The sequence below is a fragment of the Uloborus diversus genome, chromosome 3 (assembly GCF_026930045.1).
Source record: "Uloborus diversus isolate 005 chromosome 3, Udiv.v.3.1, whole genome shotgun sequence".
Taxonomy (NCBI): domain Eukaryota; kingdom Metazoa; phylum Arthropoda; class Arachnida; order Araneae; family Uloboridae; genus Uloborus; species Uloborus diversus.
Window position 1 is genome coordinate 96,641,338 of NC_072733.1, and position 12,014 is coordinate 96,653,351.

At 31.4% G+C, this 12,014-nt stretch overlaps 1 protein-coding gene across 1 annotated transcript in view; it reads left to right on the plus strand.

The window, feature by feature from the left end:
- LOC129218219 (IST1 homolog) overlaps positions 1–6,591 on the plus strand; it is a 35,389-nt gene extending 28,798 nt beyond the window's left edge. Inside the window, 2 exon segments of the mRNA XM_054852439.1 lie at positions 2,426–2,562; positions 2,564–6,591. Coding sequence (XP_054708414.1) covers positions 2,426–2,562; positions 2,564–2,780 — 354 coding nt within the window. The 3' untranslated portion in view covers positions 2,781–6,591.
- Positions 6,592–12,014: the final 5,423 nt, after the last annotated feature.

The following is a 12,014-nucleotide window of genomic DNA, read 5'->3' on the forward strand; positions in this document are numbered from 1 at the left end:
CCTTCCCGTAAAAATCTTCAAAGTTTGTCTACAATTGCGTTTTTGAAACTGCAATTTTGAAAAATTGGAAGGGGGAGGAATAATTGATTTCTATTTACTTTTCAAAAAAAAAGAAGAAAAAAAATAATGATTGGGGCTTTACCCTTTACCCTAGCGTCAATAAGTATGACCTATAAACCGCTATTTAAGGCTTCAATTTCCATAAATTTCCGAGGAATCCCTTGTACCGTTCTTTCGCCTAACGTCACCAAAGACTCTAAATTTGCATTTTTGGAAACAAGTTTTACCCTTTACCCTAGCGTCAATAAATATGACCTATAAACCGCTATTTAAGGCTTCAATTTCCATAAATTTCCGAGGAATCCCTTGTACCGTTCTTTCGCCTAACGTCACCAAAGACTCTAAATTTGCATTTTTGGAAACAAATTTCAAAATTGAGAGTATTGATGAGTAAATCAAATCAATTAAACTGATGAGATTTTTTTCCTATTGTGCCCCTCCCCCCTTAAAAATTATTTTCTAATTGCACTACTGTTGTGTGTTTTAGGATGTGTGTATGTGCAAATATCGTTACAAGATTTTTTTTTATTCAAAGAATGTCTTCCCGTTGTTACACAGAAATTATTACTTATTTTAAAGTATACTGCTCATGTAGTTTTAAAGAAAATGTAACAAATTATCAATAACTTGAAGAAAATAAAAAATTTGATATTTTTTCTTTGTCTGCATAAAAATTCTGAATCTGGCGTATGAGCGCCGGCATATTCATATGCAGATAGGTACACTCGCATGGAAATAGCTGGGAATTTCTTTAAAAAAATTTTTTATTTACTTTTTGTTTTTTTTTCAATTTAGTTTACCTATTTTTATTTTATTTATTTCTAAGCAAATACTGAGATGCATTTTCATCTTTGATAAAGTTAATGAATTTATAATTGTTACATACTTCTCTAATCACAGTATTTTCGCACTTTTGTAATTTGGTCTTGTTTTAAAATAAAATTAATTTTACTCATTCAATTTTTTTTATTTTTAAAAGGTTAAAAATAATATTACAATTAAAAATATTAGATTAATATTGCTTTTTAAAATTTATTTATTTATTTTGAAAAGCAAGGCAGTGAAAATACCTCCCTTGCAGCCCTTACCTTGCTGCAAGGGAGGCGCACTGCAGTGCCGGAAAGCGTACTGGATATAAACGTGAGATTGATAATTTTCGTGATGTATTTTGTAGCTTTTCCCTATCTGATTAATTAAGTTTTATTTTTAAAAGTCGGGGGGTTAAAATGCACCACCCTGCCGGCAATCATGGACATAAACGTGAGATTAATATTTTTCCTGATTTACTCATAGTAGTTTAAGTATTTTGTAGCATGTCCTGTGTTTAAAATGAATTTAATTTTACTAATTTAACACAAAAAAAAAAAAAAATTACAAAAGGTTTTTTTTTTTTTTCAAAAACCTGGGGGGGGGGAGGGGTGCGAGTGACCCATGATCTGCCCCCCTCACTTTTTCAAGGCACGAGCCACACCACTGGTAGTACTTAATAACATTCTATACTACTGGGTTTATACATTTTTATTTTTAGTTTTTTTTTGGGGGGATTTTTATGCAGTGAGGTTTTTTGTTTTTAAGTAATAATTTTTTTGTTAATTAAATTAAAATACCAGGATTTGCTATTAATCTATAAAAGGGTTGTTTATGCAGAGGGGAAATCATTTGTTAAGATTAAATTGTATGTTCAAAATAGCTAGCTATCACATGAAAATTATGCACCCTAATGTAAAGTGAAGTTACATTAGTTTTGAGCACATATTTTTCTTTTATTTTTTGTACAATTAAAATTTATTTGCAAATTTAGCTAAATGCATTTGTTGATATAAAAAGTGAAAATTGTAGTTCTTAAACTGTAAATCATTTATTCTGCATGTTCTTTGCATCCATAAAGCTCACATCTTTTAGCATTGAAAAGTAGTTCCTTGTAACACCAAAACATTTATCTGCAATTATTTGCAATTTTGTGCTTCATGACATTTTAAATATTTTAATTTATAATTATCCACAAAAACTCAAAAAATGTGCTAGGCAATATGCAGTGTGTAGGTCAATTTTGTAGCTAGATAATGCCTTTTGCTACCAATCATGTATCTCTCTAAACAAAAAATTAACTTTTTTCATTAAATTATCTACAGATTTTGAAGAAAATCAAAGTTTAATATCAGTAGTCCAGTTTCATTCAGATTCTTCCATGGAAGAAACTGGAATCTCAACTCTGGTATATTGTGACTTTTTTTCAACTTGAAATTTTCAAACTTCCAAAAAAGATTTTCTCAATACACCCTATTTATTCACAACCTTTTTTTGTTTTGTGTGGAATTGTTTTGAACATTTTTCTAGTGTGATTAATTTTATTTCTTTACTTTAGGTCTGTCCTAATGCACCACCTGTTCCCAGTGTGCCTCCAAGTGTTCCATACCCAGAAAGTGGTGCTAATCCTGATGCAATTGGTTTTTCAATTGATATGCCTGCACCATCATATGAGAGTGTTTTTGGTGAGAAGCCAGCTTCAGGCAGCTTCAAAGCACCAGCTTCTGGAAGTTTCAATGCACCTGGGTCCAACTCCTGCCCCAAGAACAAAATTTCCTGTAGATACGCTGCCTGAATTGCCGTCAGTTCCAAATACTGTTTTATCAGATGTAGGAGACCCAGCTAGTGGTGATAAAGATGTCGATTTTGATGATTTAGCTAAGCGCTTTGAAGAACTTAAAAAAAGAAAATAAGTTCATTTACATATATATTATATGCATATGAATATATGCTTTGCCATTCATTGATTTGGCAATTAGTTTAAATGATTGATAATTGCTGAGCTTCATGTATAAACATTCTGTTATTTTTCTTATAATGTAAATTTTGAGAAACTATTCTTCGTTAAATAAAAAATATATCATTACAGATATATGTATTTAATTAAGTCATTTTAACAATAATACTTTTTCTAGATCTTAGGTAAAAATTCATATCTTCAATTAGTCATTGAAAGAATATTTGTTAATTTGACTTTATTGAATTTAATTCCACATTGTGAATTTCGTTGCCTCAGAGCAACAGTAGGATATCTTAGTGTTATTCTTGGGATTAGATGTCTTAGTGTTGCTCTAAAGTGACAATTTGCTGTTGATTTCCACACTACTTTCATGTTTCTAGAAAAAATTTCACATTTAGGTCTTGCAATTGCATCCCTTTTTTTTTTTTCATTTTCATCTGTATTTCCTTTGAAAAGTAGATTCAGTTTATAATTTTCCCTTTCATCTTAATGCATTCAGACTTTATTATCAGCGATTTGCTGTTTTTAACCTTAAAGCAAAAATTTTAACATTTTGTATACAAAATAGATCATTTTGTTAGAAATATGGACCAAATTACCAATCTATCTATTGTTGGGAGATATTGTCACTATGATTCTTGATAACATTCGGGAAAATAAATGTATCATCACTTATTGGGGGGAAAGGATTTCCATTTGAGTGGTGGAAAGAATCACAGAAAATTAAAATTTTAAACTTAGTGCATTAAAACAACTACTCTTTTTACCTAGTTTTATTTTATTAATATTTAAGGAACTTGAAAATTTTTGGGTTTTTTTCAAATATACTGCTCTGTTCATTAGTCAGATTGAATTTCGCCAATTTGCAAGTTCTTTTCAGTTGGATAATTTAGTATATTTTAAAGTATTTTCTTTATCTGGTTTTTAATGCAATTATTTTAGCAGCAGTAGCTGCTGTGAAATAATCTTTTTATAAAGATGGTTCAATTGTTCTTTATGTGTACTTACTGTTGTTTTCTCAAAGCTTCTTTTAATTTTTTATTTTGGATTTTAAGTGCATGTTTAGTACCTAATTGCATTCTTGCTTTTTATGGTTGTGTTTGAAAAACAAAAAATTAAAGCTTTTTAATATACCTCTTGTAGAATTTCATTAAGCAAATAACTCTATTTTGCATGATATATGTATTATGTCAATTAGTATGTGTATTAATGTTAAGTTCTGATACATATCAAGTATATTTATTTTGGCTGTGTATTAGGAATTATGGTTTTTTTTATTGTTTTTTTTTTCTGCTAGAACATGTTGAAGCTTTTTTTCAAGCATGTGAACCTAAATTTCAGCTTGTAAATTTTCAATTATGATAATAAAATTCAAACAAGGGTTCATCATTCTAACTCATCTGTGTGTGGGTTTTTTTTTTTTTTTAAATGCTAAAACTATACCTAAAATAACCTTTAGTAGTGTAGTTAAAATCAATGCCTCAGTTTTAACTGTTTCGTGTGGTTATGAGATGGATAGAGTGATAGATACAGCTATTCAATAGGATTTTTTATTTGGGCCAAATTAAGGGTTTAAAGCAGTTTTTGTTGAAATGAAGTTATGTTTACTCAAAAGTAATTTGGTGGTTTATTAAACCTTATGGGTCAAATCTTTATTTCAGTTAGATGCTTTTATGTATTGGATTTTAGCTTGTTATTTGTCATAAAACAATAGTAAAATGTACGTAAACCATCATTGAAAATTTCAGAACTTTTGATTTGATTTATAACATGCATTTTTTCAACCTTTGCTTAACCTCTTAATGGTGCTTCGAAATATAATTAGAAATGGTCAGCTTAAACCTACACTCAGTCACAAAAAAAATGAGATTTAAAAGAGATACTGATGACAAAAAATAGGTATCTAACAAAAACTTGAACTATGTATAAAAATAGGCTTGATCATTGTTAAATGCAATTAAATAATGACTCTGATCTGTCTATCAATAACAGGCTTGTAGTCAATTACGAGGGAATGTAATCGATTACGATTATGATTACGGGAACAATAAAAGGGGAATTACGATTACGATTATAATCCCTCTGGCAAAACGTAATAACGATTACAGCAACTATCCGATTATGTAGAAAATGTAATCGATTACGATTATAATATGCCGATTATGATTTTAATTACGATTAAAGACTTATATTATAATGTATATATATCACTCATTTGCATCAACAACGTGATAGTTGAAAATTATGATTTTTGATTTGATATTAAAGAGATAATTGCAACTACCGTGTAGTATTAACTTAAAGATTATTTATTTTGTATTATTGCGCTGTTGCAGGGAAAGAGCAATATATTAAAGATAAAAAAAAACTCTAGAAAATTCAAATTGCGTACATTACACAATGCTACAATGACTGTACAGGTATAGGCCCACTCTTATTCAAATGGATACACAGTGCATATTGTTTTTGACTCGGCTGTTCATTATTATTTTGCCATTGCAGTAGTTCTGCCTTAGTCCTGGCTTAAGGGCAATGACTTACTGCTAAACTGCTCAACATTTTATAGCTTATTATTTCTGAAAATTGTATGGTATATTTCAGCATTGTATTCTCAATTATTAAGTATATTATCAGTTAATTTAATGCGCAGCTATTTAAAATAAAAAAAAAGAACCTTGTATGGGTCTTTATGCAGTAAAACTGCAATGTAATAAAATACGCAGAAAGTGTAACTAAAAAATACGGAACTAAACAATTGAAAATTAGAAAAAATTAATTAAATGCATTTAAGTGTAATTAATACTTCAAAGATGTCTGTTTTTTTTTCTCTCTCTCTCTCTCTCTCTCTCTCTCTCATTCTTTGAGAAGTGAAAAAATTTCCAGCAATGCTAAACAATCGTTGAACTGGAGCAGATGACGCAGAGGTGAAAAAATACTTGGGTAGTATTATTTTTAGCAAAAGGATACTTATGAGTGTTAGATCCCTACAATTCTTTTAAGGATCAATTTTATGATCATTTGATAAGCTATTTGCATACGCTTTGATTTCATTTTTGAATCACTCATGTACTATATAAATTGCACTTTTACAAGCGCTAAAAGGTTTTAACTTAACACTCATAAAAAATAAGATTGGACATAACATGTTTTGCTATGATTTCCACTTTTTTGTCTTACAGCTTTTTTTTTTTTTTTGGTACAGATGTGATATACCCCCCCATTTGGCGACATTCGATTTTTTTGCACAAAATTAAAATATTTTTCTTGCCAATGAGGCAATAATTTTTTATGCATGGCATCCGTGGCCAAACTAACCTGTGTTTAGCAACCCGAAGGCAATCTTACAGATCTGTTCAAACTTGTTTACTTGGGTTGTTTGGGTTTCGCGCAGGAGAGATACGTGGTGTTGTTTCGTGCAATATACCTTACAGGAATGCTTATTTTGTGTTAGTTTAAATTCAGTAATTGTGTTTTGAATTAAAAACTTTAGAAAATGCCAGTTTCTTCAAACTTGAAGGTTAATTAAAAGTTAACTCCAACGTGGTGTGTATCTGTAACGTGCCATTGTCATATGATGTATTGTTTTAGACTGAGTGTGAATATTTATACCATATAAAAAGGTAAGTTCTTTATTTTAGAATTCAAAAAAAACCTCTCACTTCCAAAATTCTTTGTTTTTACAAATCCTTGAGGGGTTCTTGTAGTTTTTAACTTTATTTTTACTGTATGTAAATTAATTTTACAGAAATAGTACGGTTATTTTGTTCTAAAAGTTAATTCTTATCGATGCCACGAATTATTTAGACATTCTATTAACGTGCCTCCTTTAGGTACTGAATTTTATGTTAACAATTGAAAGTTCTTTCGGTTGTACTCTTAAAAATGCTGAATTTTATTAATAAATCTGCACAATAATGGTGCATATTTCACACTTAAAACTGTGTCATTATTGTACACTGAACGGAAGGAGCCACCCTTGGGTGTCTCCATGAAAATATACATAACTGTGACCATACTCCGACTGTAATGTATATTAACAGTCGGAGGGATAACGGACCGAGCGGAGCGAGGTCCTGGCGAGCCAGAGGTCTCATAGTACTTTCGTAATGAGACCGAGGCAGGGCCGGCGAGCCGAGGTCTCATTACGAAAGTACTATGAGACCGAGGGCTCGTATCCCGGAGAAATGATGAAAAAAAAATTAATGCATTAATTTCGACTTGTAATTAATACAATAATTTATTTCATTGTATTTTAATATGTTTACAAAAAAAACCCGGCCCTGTACATTTTTGAAGCATATATTCGTGATGTTTTTTTTGTGCTTTTATGTTGTTTTTATATATATTGTGTTCTGAAGTGCTTTGATCATGTTTTTTTATCTGATTTTTCCTGTTGGCGCTAAAAAAGCATCGCTAAGAACGATGTATGACATATGTCGTCATACATCGTTTTCTTGGCGACGCTTTCTTGGCGCCAACAGGAAAAAGTCGCCAAAGGTGGGGTATATCACATCAGTTCCTTTTTTTTGCATAAATAAGTATTTTATAATGATATTTATACATCACAGTTTTAATTCAACAGTGAAGTGCAATTTTTCTCACTTTAAAAATGTAGCTAAAAAGATAATTTAAGTTCAAAATTTGTTAATTTCTTGATACAATAAAACGGAAACAAATTTTATAAAATCTGTCAATGCAAACTTTTTACTTTCATACATACTCATTAATTAGAGATAATATCAGTTGTAAACATATAACATACATTTAAGATGAAACTATGCAAGGATCTTATTCACCAGGGTTTAGATTAGATGTCATGTAGCAAATGCAATACGTGTAAAGGCAAGAATACTTAAAGAATCACTGAAACACATATGCAAATTCGGTTTTCTTTTGACAAAATCTTTTTTCAGTCATTCACCACTTTCTCATGAAAGTATAAAAAAACCAAAAGCTTTTTGTTGCGCAAAACTTAGTTGTACTTTTGATATCATTGTACTTTTCTGCTAAAATACGATTTTGAGGCAGCAATGTGCTTTGCTTGATTGCCTAACATTGACAGATGAAAGGGAAACTGATGAATGACCAATTGTAAGGATTTGGAAAAACGTTCCTAAGAAGCCCTGAAATGCAAAAGCGCCCACAGGGTACTAATTGTACTAAACACTTAGATGGGGCTTGACTTATGACTCTCGTTTGCAAACAGGGACGAGTGGGGACGAGCACTGAATAGTCGTTTAAAGAAAGTTTTTTTTCTATGTTACTATTGAGCTATATTATCTATTCAAATATTAATAAAAGGGAGGCTTAAATGTTTTCTCTTTTAGAAAGTCAAAATTACACGATTACAGGCCGAGGAGTCAGTCACATTTCTCACCTTTAGTCACCTTTTGAAAATTTGGTTACTTTTAGTCACCTTTTGAAAATTTGGTTACTTTTAGTCACCTTTTGCAACTTTTGTCACCTTTCTCACCTTTCTTGAAATGCGTCTTAGGATTTTTTTTTTAATAATTAAATCTTTGAAAAGTATCTGAATTATAGCTTTAACCGTGAAATTAGTTAAAAAATAGCCTTAAATATGCCCCCCCCCCACCTTGTTGTTGTTTAAGAAAAATAGCTATGCTACCGGGAAATCAGGGAATTTTTTTATCACTTGCAATTGCACCCTATAAGCAGAACCAGTCTTTCTATCCCTTCTACAGATGGACTTGCTCCTTATTTTCGGGAATGTATGTTAAAGGAAGCATGTTTATCTTATTATACTTTGAGCTTTGATGAAACTACCAATGTCAAAGACAAAAAAGAACTGCAACACATTAGCTACCAGTTTGTTTGACTCTCTTGGCTCCCTTAAGAGGTTTTTCGCCTCCAGCTTATGTGATTCCTATTCCGGGCTGATGAGTGCTAAAAAGCACGAAACTGCAGTCCTCGGATGGAAAAACTGAGCTGGTGGTGTATTTTGTATTTCTGCCTTAGCCCTGGCTTAGGGCGGTACCTTACTGCAAAATAAAATATTGGTCTGAAAGCCAATGTTGCATCACAACAAGGCATCTCAAAACTTTCTTCTTGGGCAAGGCAGTTGGTGAAATTTCGATTGAGAAGCTATGTGAAGCACTTACCGAGAGTAATTATCCATGAATAAATGTCTCGTGCTTTCCTTTGGATGGTCCTTATGTTAATAAAAAGGTTTTTAGGTTGTTTGACACTATTATCCTTGAGACACGAGAAAAGAGCCTAATAAATATTGGTACTTGCAGTATTCATACAATGCATAATGGGTATGTCAAAGCATTGCAATATTTAGGTGAAGAAGCATCTAAACTTCTTCTTAGTACTTATAGCTATTTTGATGGTTGGCCTTCCCGTTAGGAGGACTTTGAAGAAGTGCAAGCTCAACTAAATGCACTTCATCACAAGTTCCTGAAACACACAACTACCCATTGGCTTACCCTTGAACCTGCAGCAAACAGACTACTGGAACAGTGGGATGCTCTTCAGTATTATTTTTTCAAAGACGTGCCTTTAAAAAAGAATTCAACTATGCAATGCAGGTCATATAAAACTGTTGCAAATATTTTTAAAAGACCTTCTATAAAAGCTGAGCTGCATTTTATCTTTTCATCTGCTGATTTGTTTATGCAGTTCACGAAACGCTTTCAATGCCAAGCACCTATGATACATAATTGTACCAAAAAATAGAGACCATTGTTCAGACTTTTATGGCTTGGGTTACATAAACCTCTGTCATAAAGTAAGTTGATTTTTTAAACGTAGACACGGATGAACTGTTTGCAATTGGTAACAGACTACCTCTTGAAGATCTCGTTGTTAGTGGAGAGGTGACAGATGAACTGTCAAAACTGAAAGAAAATGAAAAGGTTATGTTTTTAAGAGCTGTTAAAAAGCATTGTGTGACTGCATGTTAGTATGTAATAGAAAAAAGTTGCATATCAAACGGGTTACTGAAAAGTTTTAAATTTTTGGATCCAAAAGAGAGAAGTAAATCTAGAAGCTGTAAGGATTTGTTAAAGGTTGTCAAAATCATGCCTTTTAATGTTCCACTCGATAAGTTGCAAGATGAATGGAAACTTTTGCAGCTGGAAAAAGATGATGAAGCATCCGAAAACAAAACCATTGATATCTACTGGCAGCAGTACATTTCAAAAAAGGACTCAACTTCCAATGATCTAATGTTTCTAAGGTGATAAAAGCTTCACTTGCATTATCACATGGTAATGCTGACATTGAAAGACTATTTTCTATTTCAAAGCACCTTTTTGATGAAAATAAGACAGCAAGGACTGAAAGATTTTTAAACAGCATACTTGTAGTTAAAGACGCTGTAAAAGAATATCCTCATTTGCTTTCTTTACCAATTGGTCCAGAAATAATTAAATGTGCACAACAAGCACACGTAAATTACACAACATACATGGATGAATGTAAAAGGAAAAAGGATTTGGAATTGAAACAGAAGCAAAAAGAAGAGCAAAAAAGAAAGGATTATGAAGAAGAAACTAAGAAAATGGAAAAAATTAAAACATATATTGAAAGTGAAACTGTAGAAATCTTTACAAAAAGCATATAGGGCTATTTTGGTAAAAGTCAGTAAAAAGGGATAATCCTTTTCTGTTTTTTGAGTTCTTAACAAGTTGCTTTTGGTCACCTTTTAGTTACTTTTTTGTCACCTTTTAGTCACCTTTGTTTTCAAATTTGTCACCTTTCTCACTTTTTTCAAAGGCCATCAGCAGTCCTCGGCCTGCGATTACAAGGGGGAAATTACGGATTATTTTACGGTGGACGGTACGTCTCCTTCGGCTGAAGGATCTAAGGAAGTGACGTCATTTTAGCTCCGCCTTTTTTTCCTCCTATGTTTGTGGCAGAAGTTGTTATCCGTATTTCGCTGTCTTAACAACAGGACTTGGTATAACAAACGGAAAAGGGCATGATTATTGAACTATTTTATTATCCCCCCCCCCCCCCCAGCCGGATCCGAGAAAATTTATGAGAGCATTAGAAATGACGGGCGTGATTAACATACAAGTGTAAAAAATATATTTTCTGTTCTATATTTTCCAAAAGTATTTTCAGTAGTTTTTTGATTGGGATAAAAGAACATACTTTATTTTTATTGATATAAAGTAATATCTTAATTTTTATTTGTAATGTACAAAATATAAATAAATAAAATAACAATAATAAAAATTACCGTTCTTAATTTTTAAATGTGTTTTCATTAGTTTTTTATTTTGAATTTTTAAAGAACCAATATTTAATTTTTTTAAGTATTAACTCCTGAAGAATGAGGAAGTGTTATTTCGCAATATGGGGGAATGTGGGGCAAAGTAAAATAGTTAACATAACTTATACTTTTTAAAAAATGAACAAGTGTAAAATGTGTTCTGAAAATTGTGGTTCATAAAGAAAGAATAATATATGACTTGCATTGAAACATTTATTTTTGATAGTAAATTTGTGTATCTCCATAAAAAAGTGGAAATTTATCACTTCTTTTTTTATATTTTTTATGGGATCATTTAATTAGTTTCATTTAATCGGACAAAATAGCCATTTCTGGCGAGTAACTTAATTTCTTTGCACTGAAGGCATTGCATTTAACTCCAAAATATTTTATTTTCGGGTAGTTTTTATTTCCTGGCATTGATTGGCAAGGGTGTTCCGAAAATTTCAACACATGCCTACTATATTTTCATAGCAAGTTTGTGTCTAAACAGTAAAACACTGTGCTTTAATTCAAATTCAGAATTTATGCGATTTTTAGACAAGGTGACAAGGTAAATTTACATTTTCCTATGTTCTGAAGAAGAGATTGGCATTGCAGAGCTATCAAGCAGATCACACCATTAAAAAGTAACCAGGTTAGGTTTGCCCCATTCATAGCAGAAAAATTATTTTTGTTTATTTCAAAAATTCATTGCATAATGTAAAAAAAAAAAATCAACTTGCAATTAAAGAGTTTAACTATTGTTTTTTTTTAAAAATGTATAAAGCATAGGCTTGTCAAGACTCCCTCCCCTCAATGTGTACAGCATAAAAATAGATGTTACATTTTACTATCTTTAAAACTCGCAACTAAGTATTCAGAAATAAGTGCATAGTAATACATTTCGCCCTGCACTCTCTTTACATATGGAGCTTTCTTACCCTTTGTATTTCATAGTGTCAT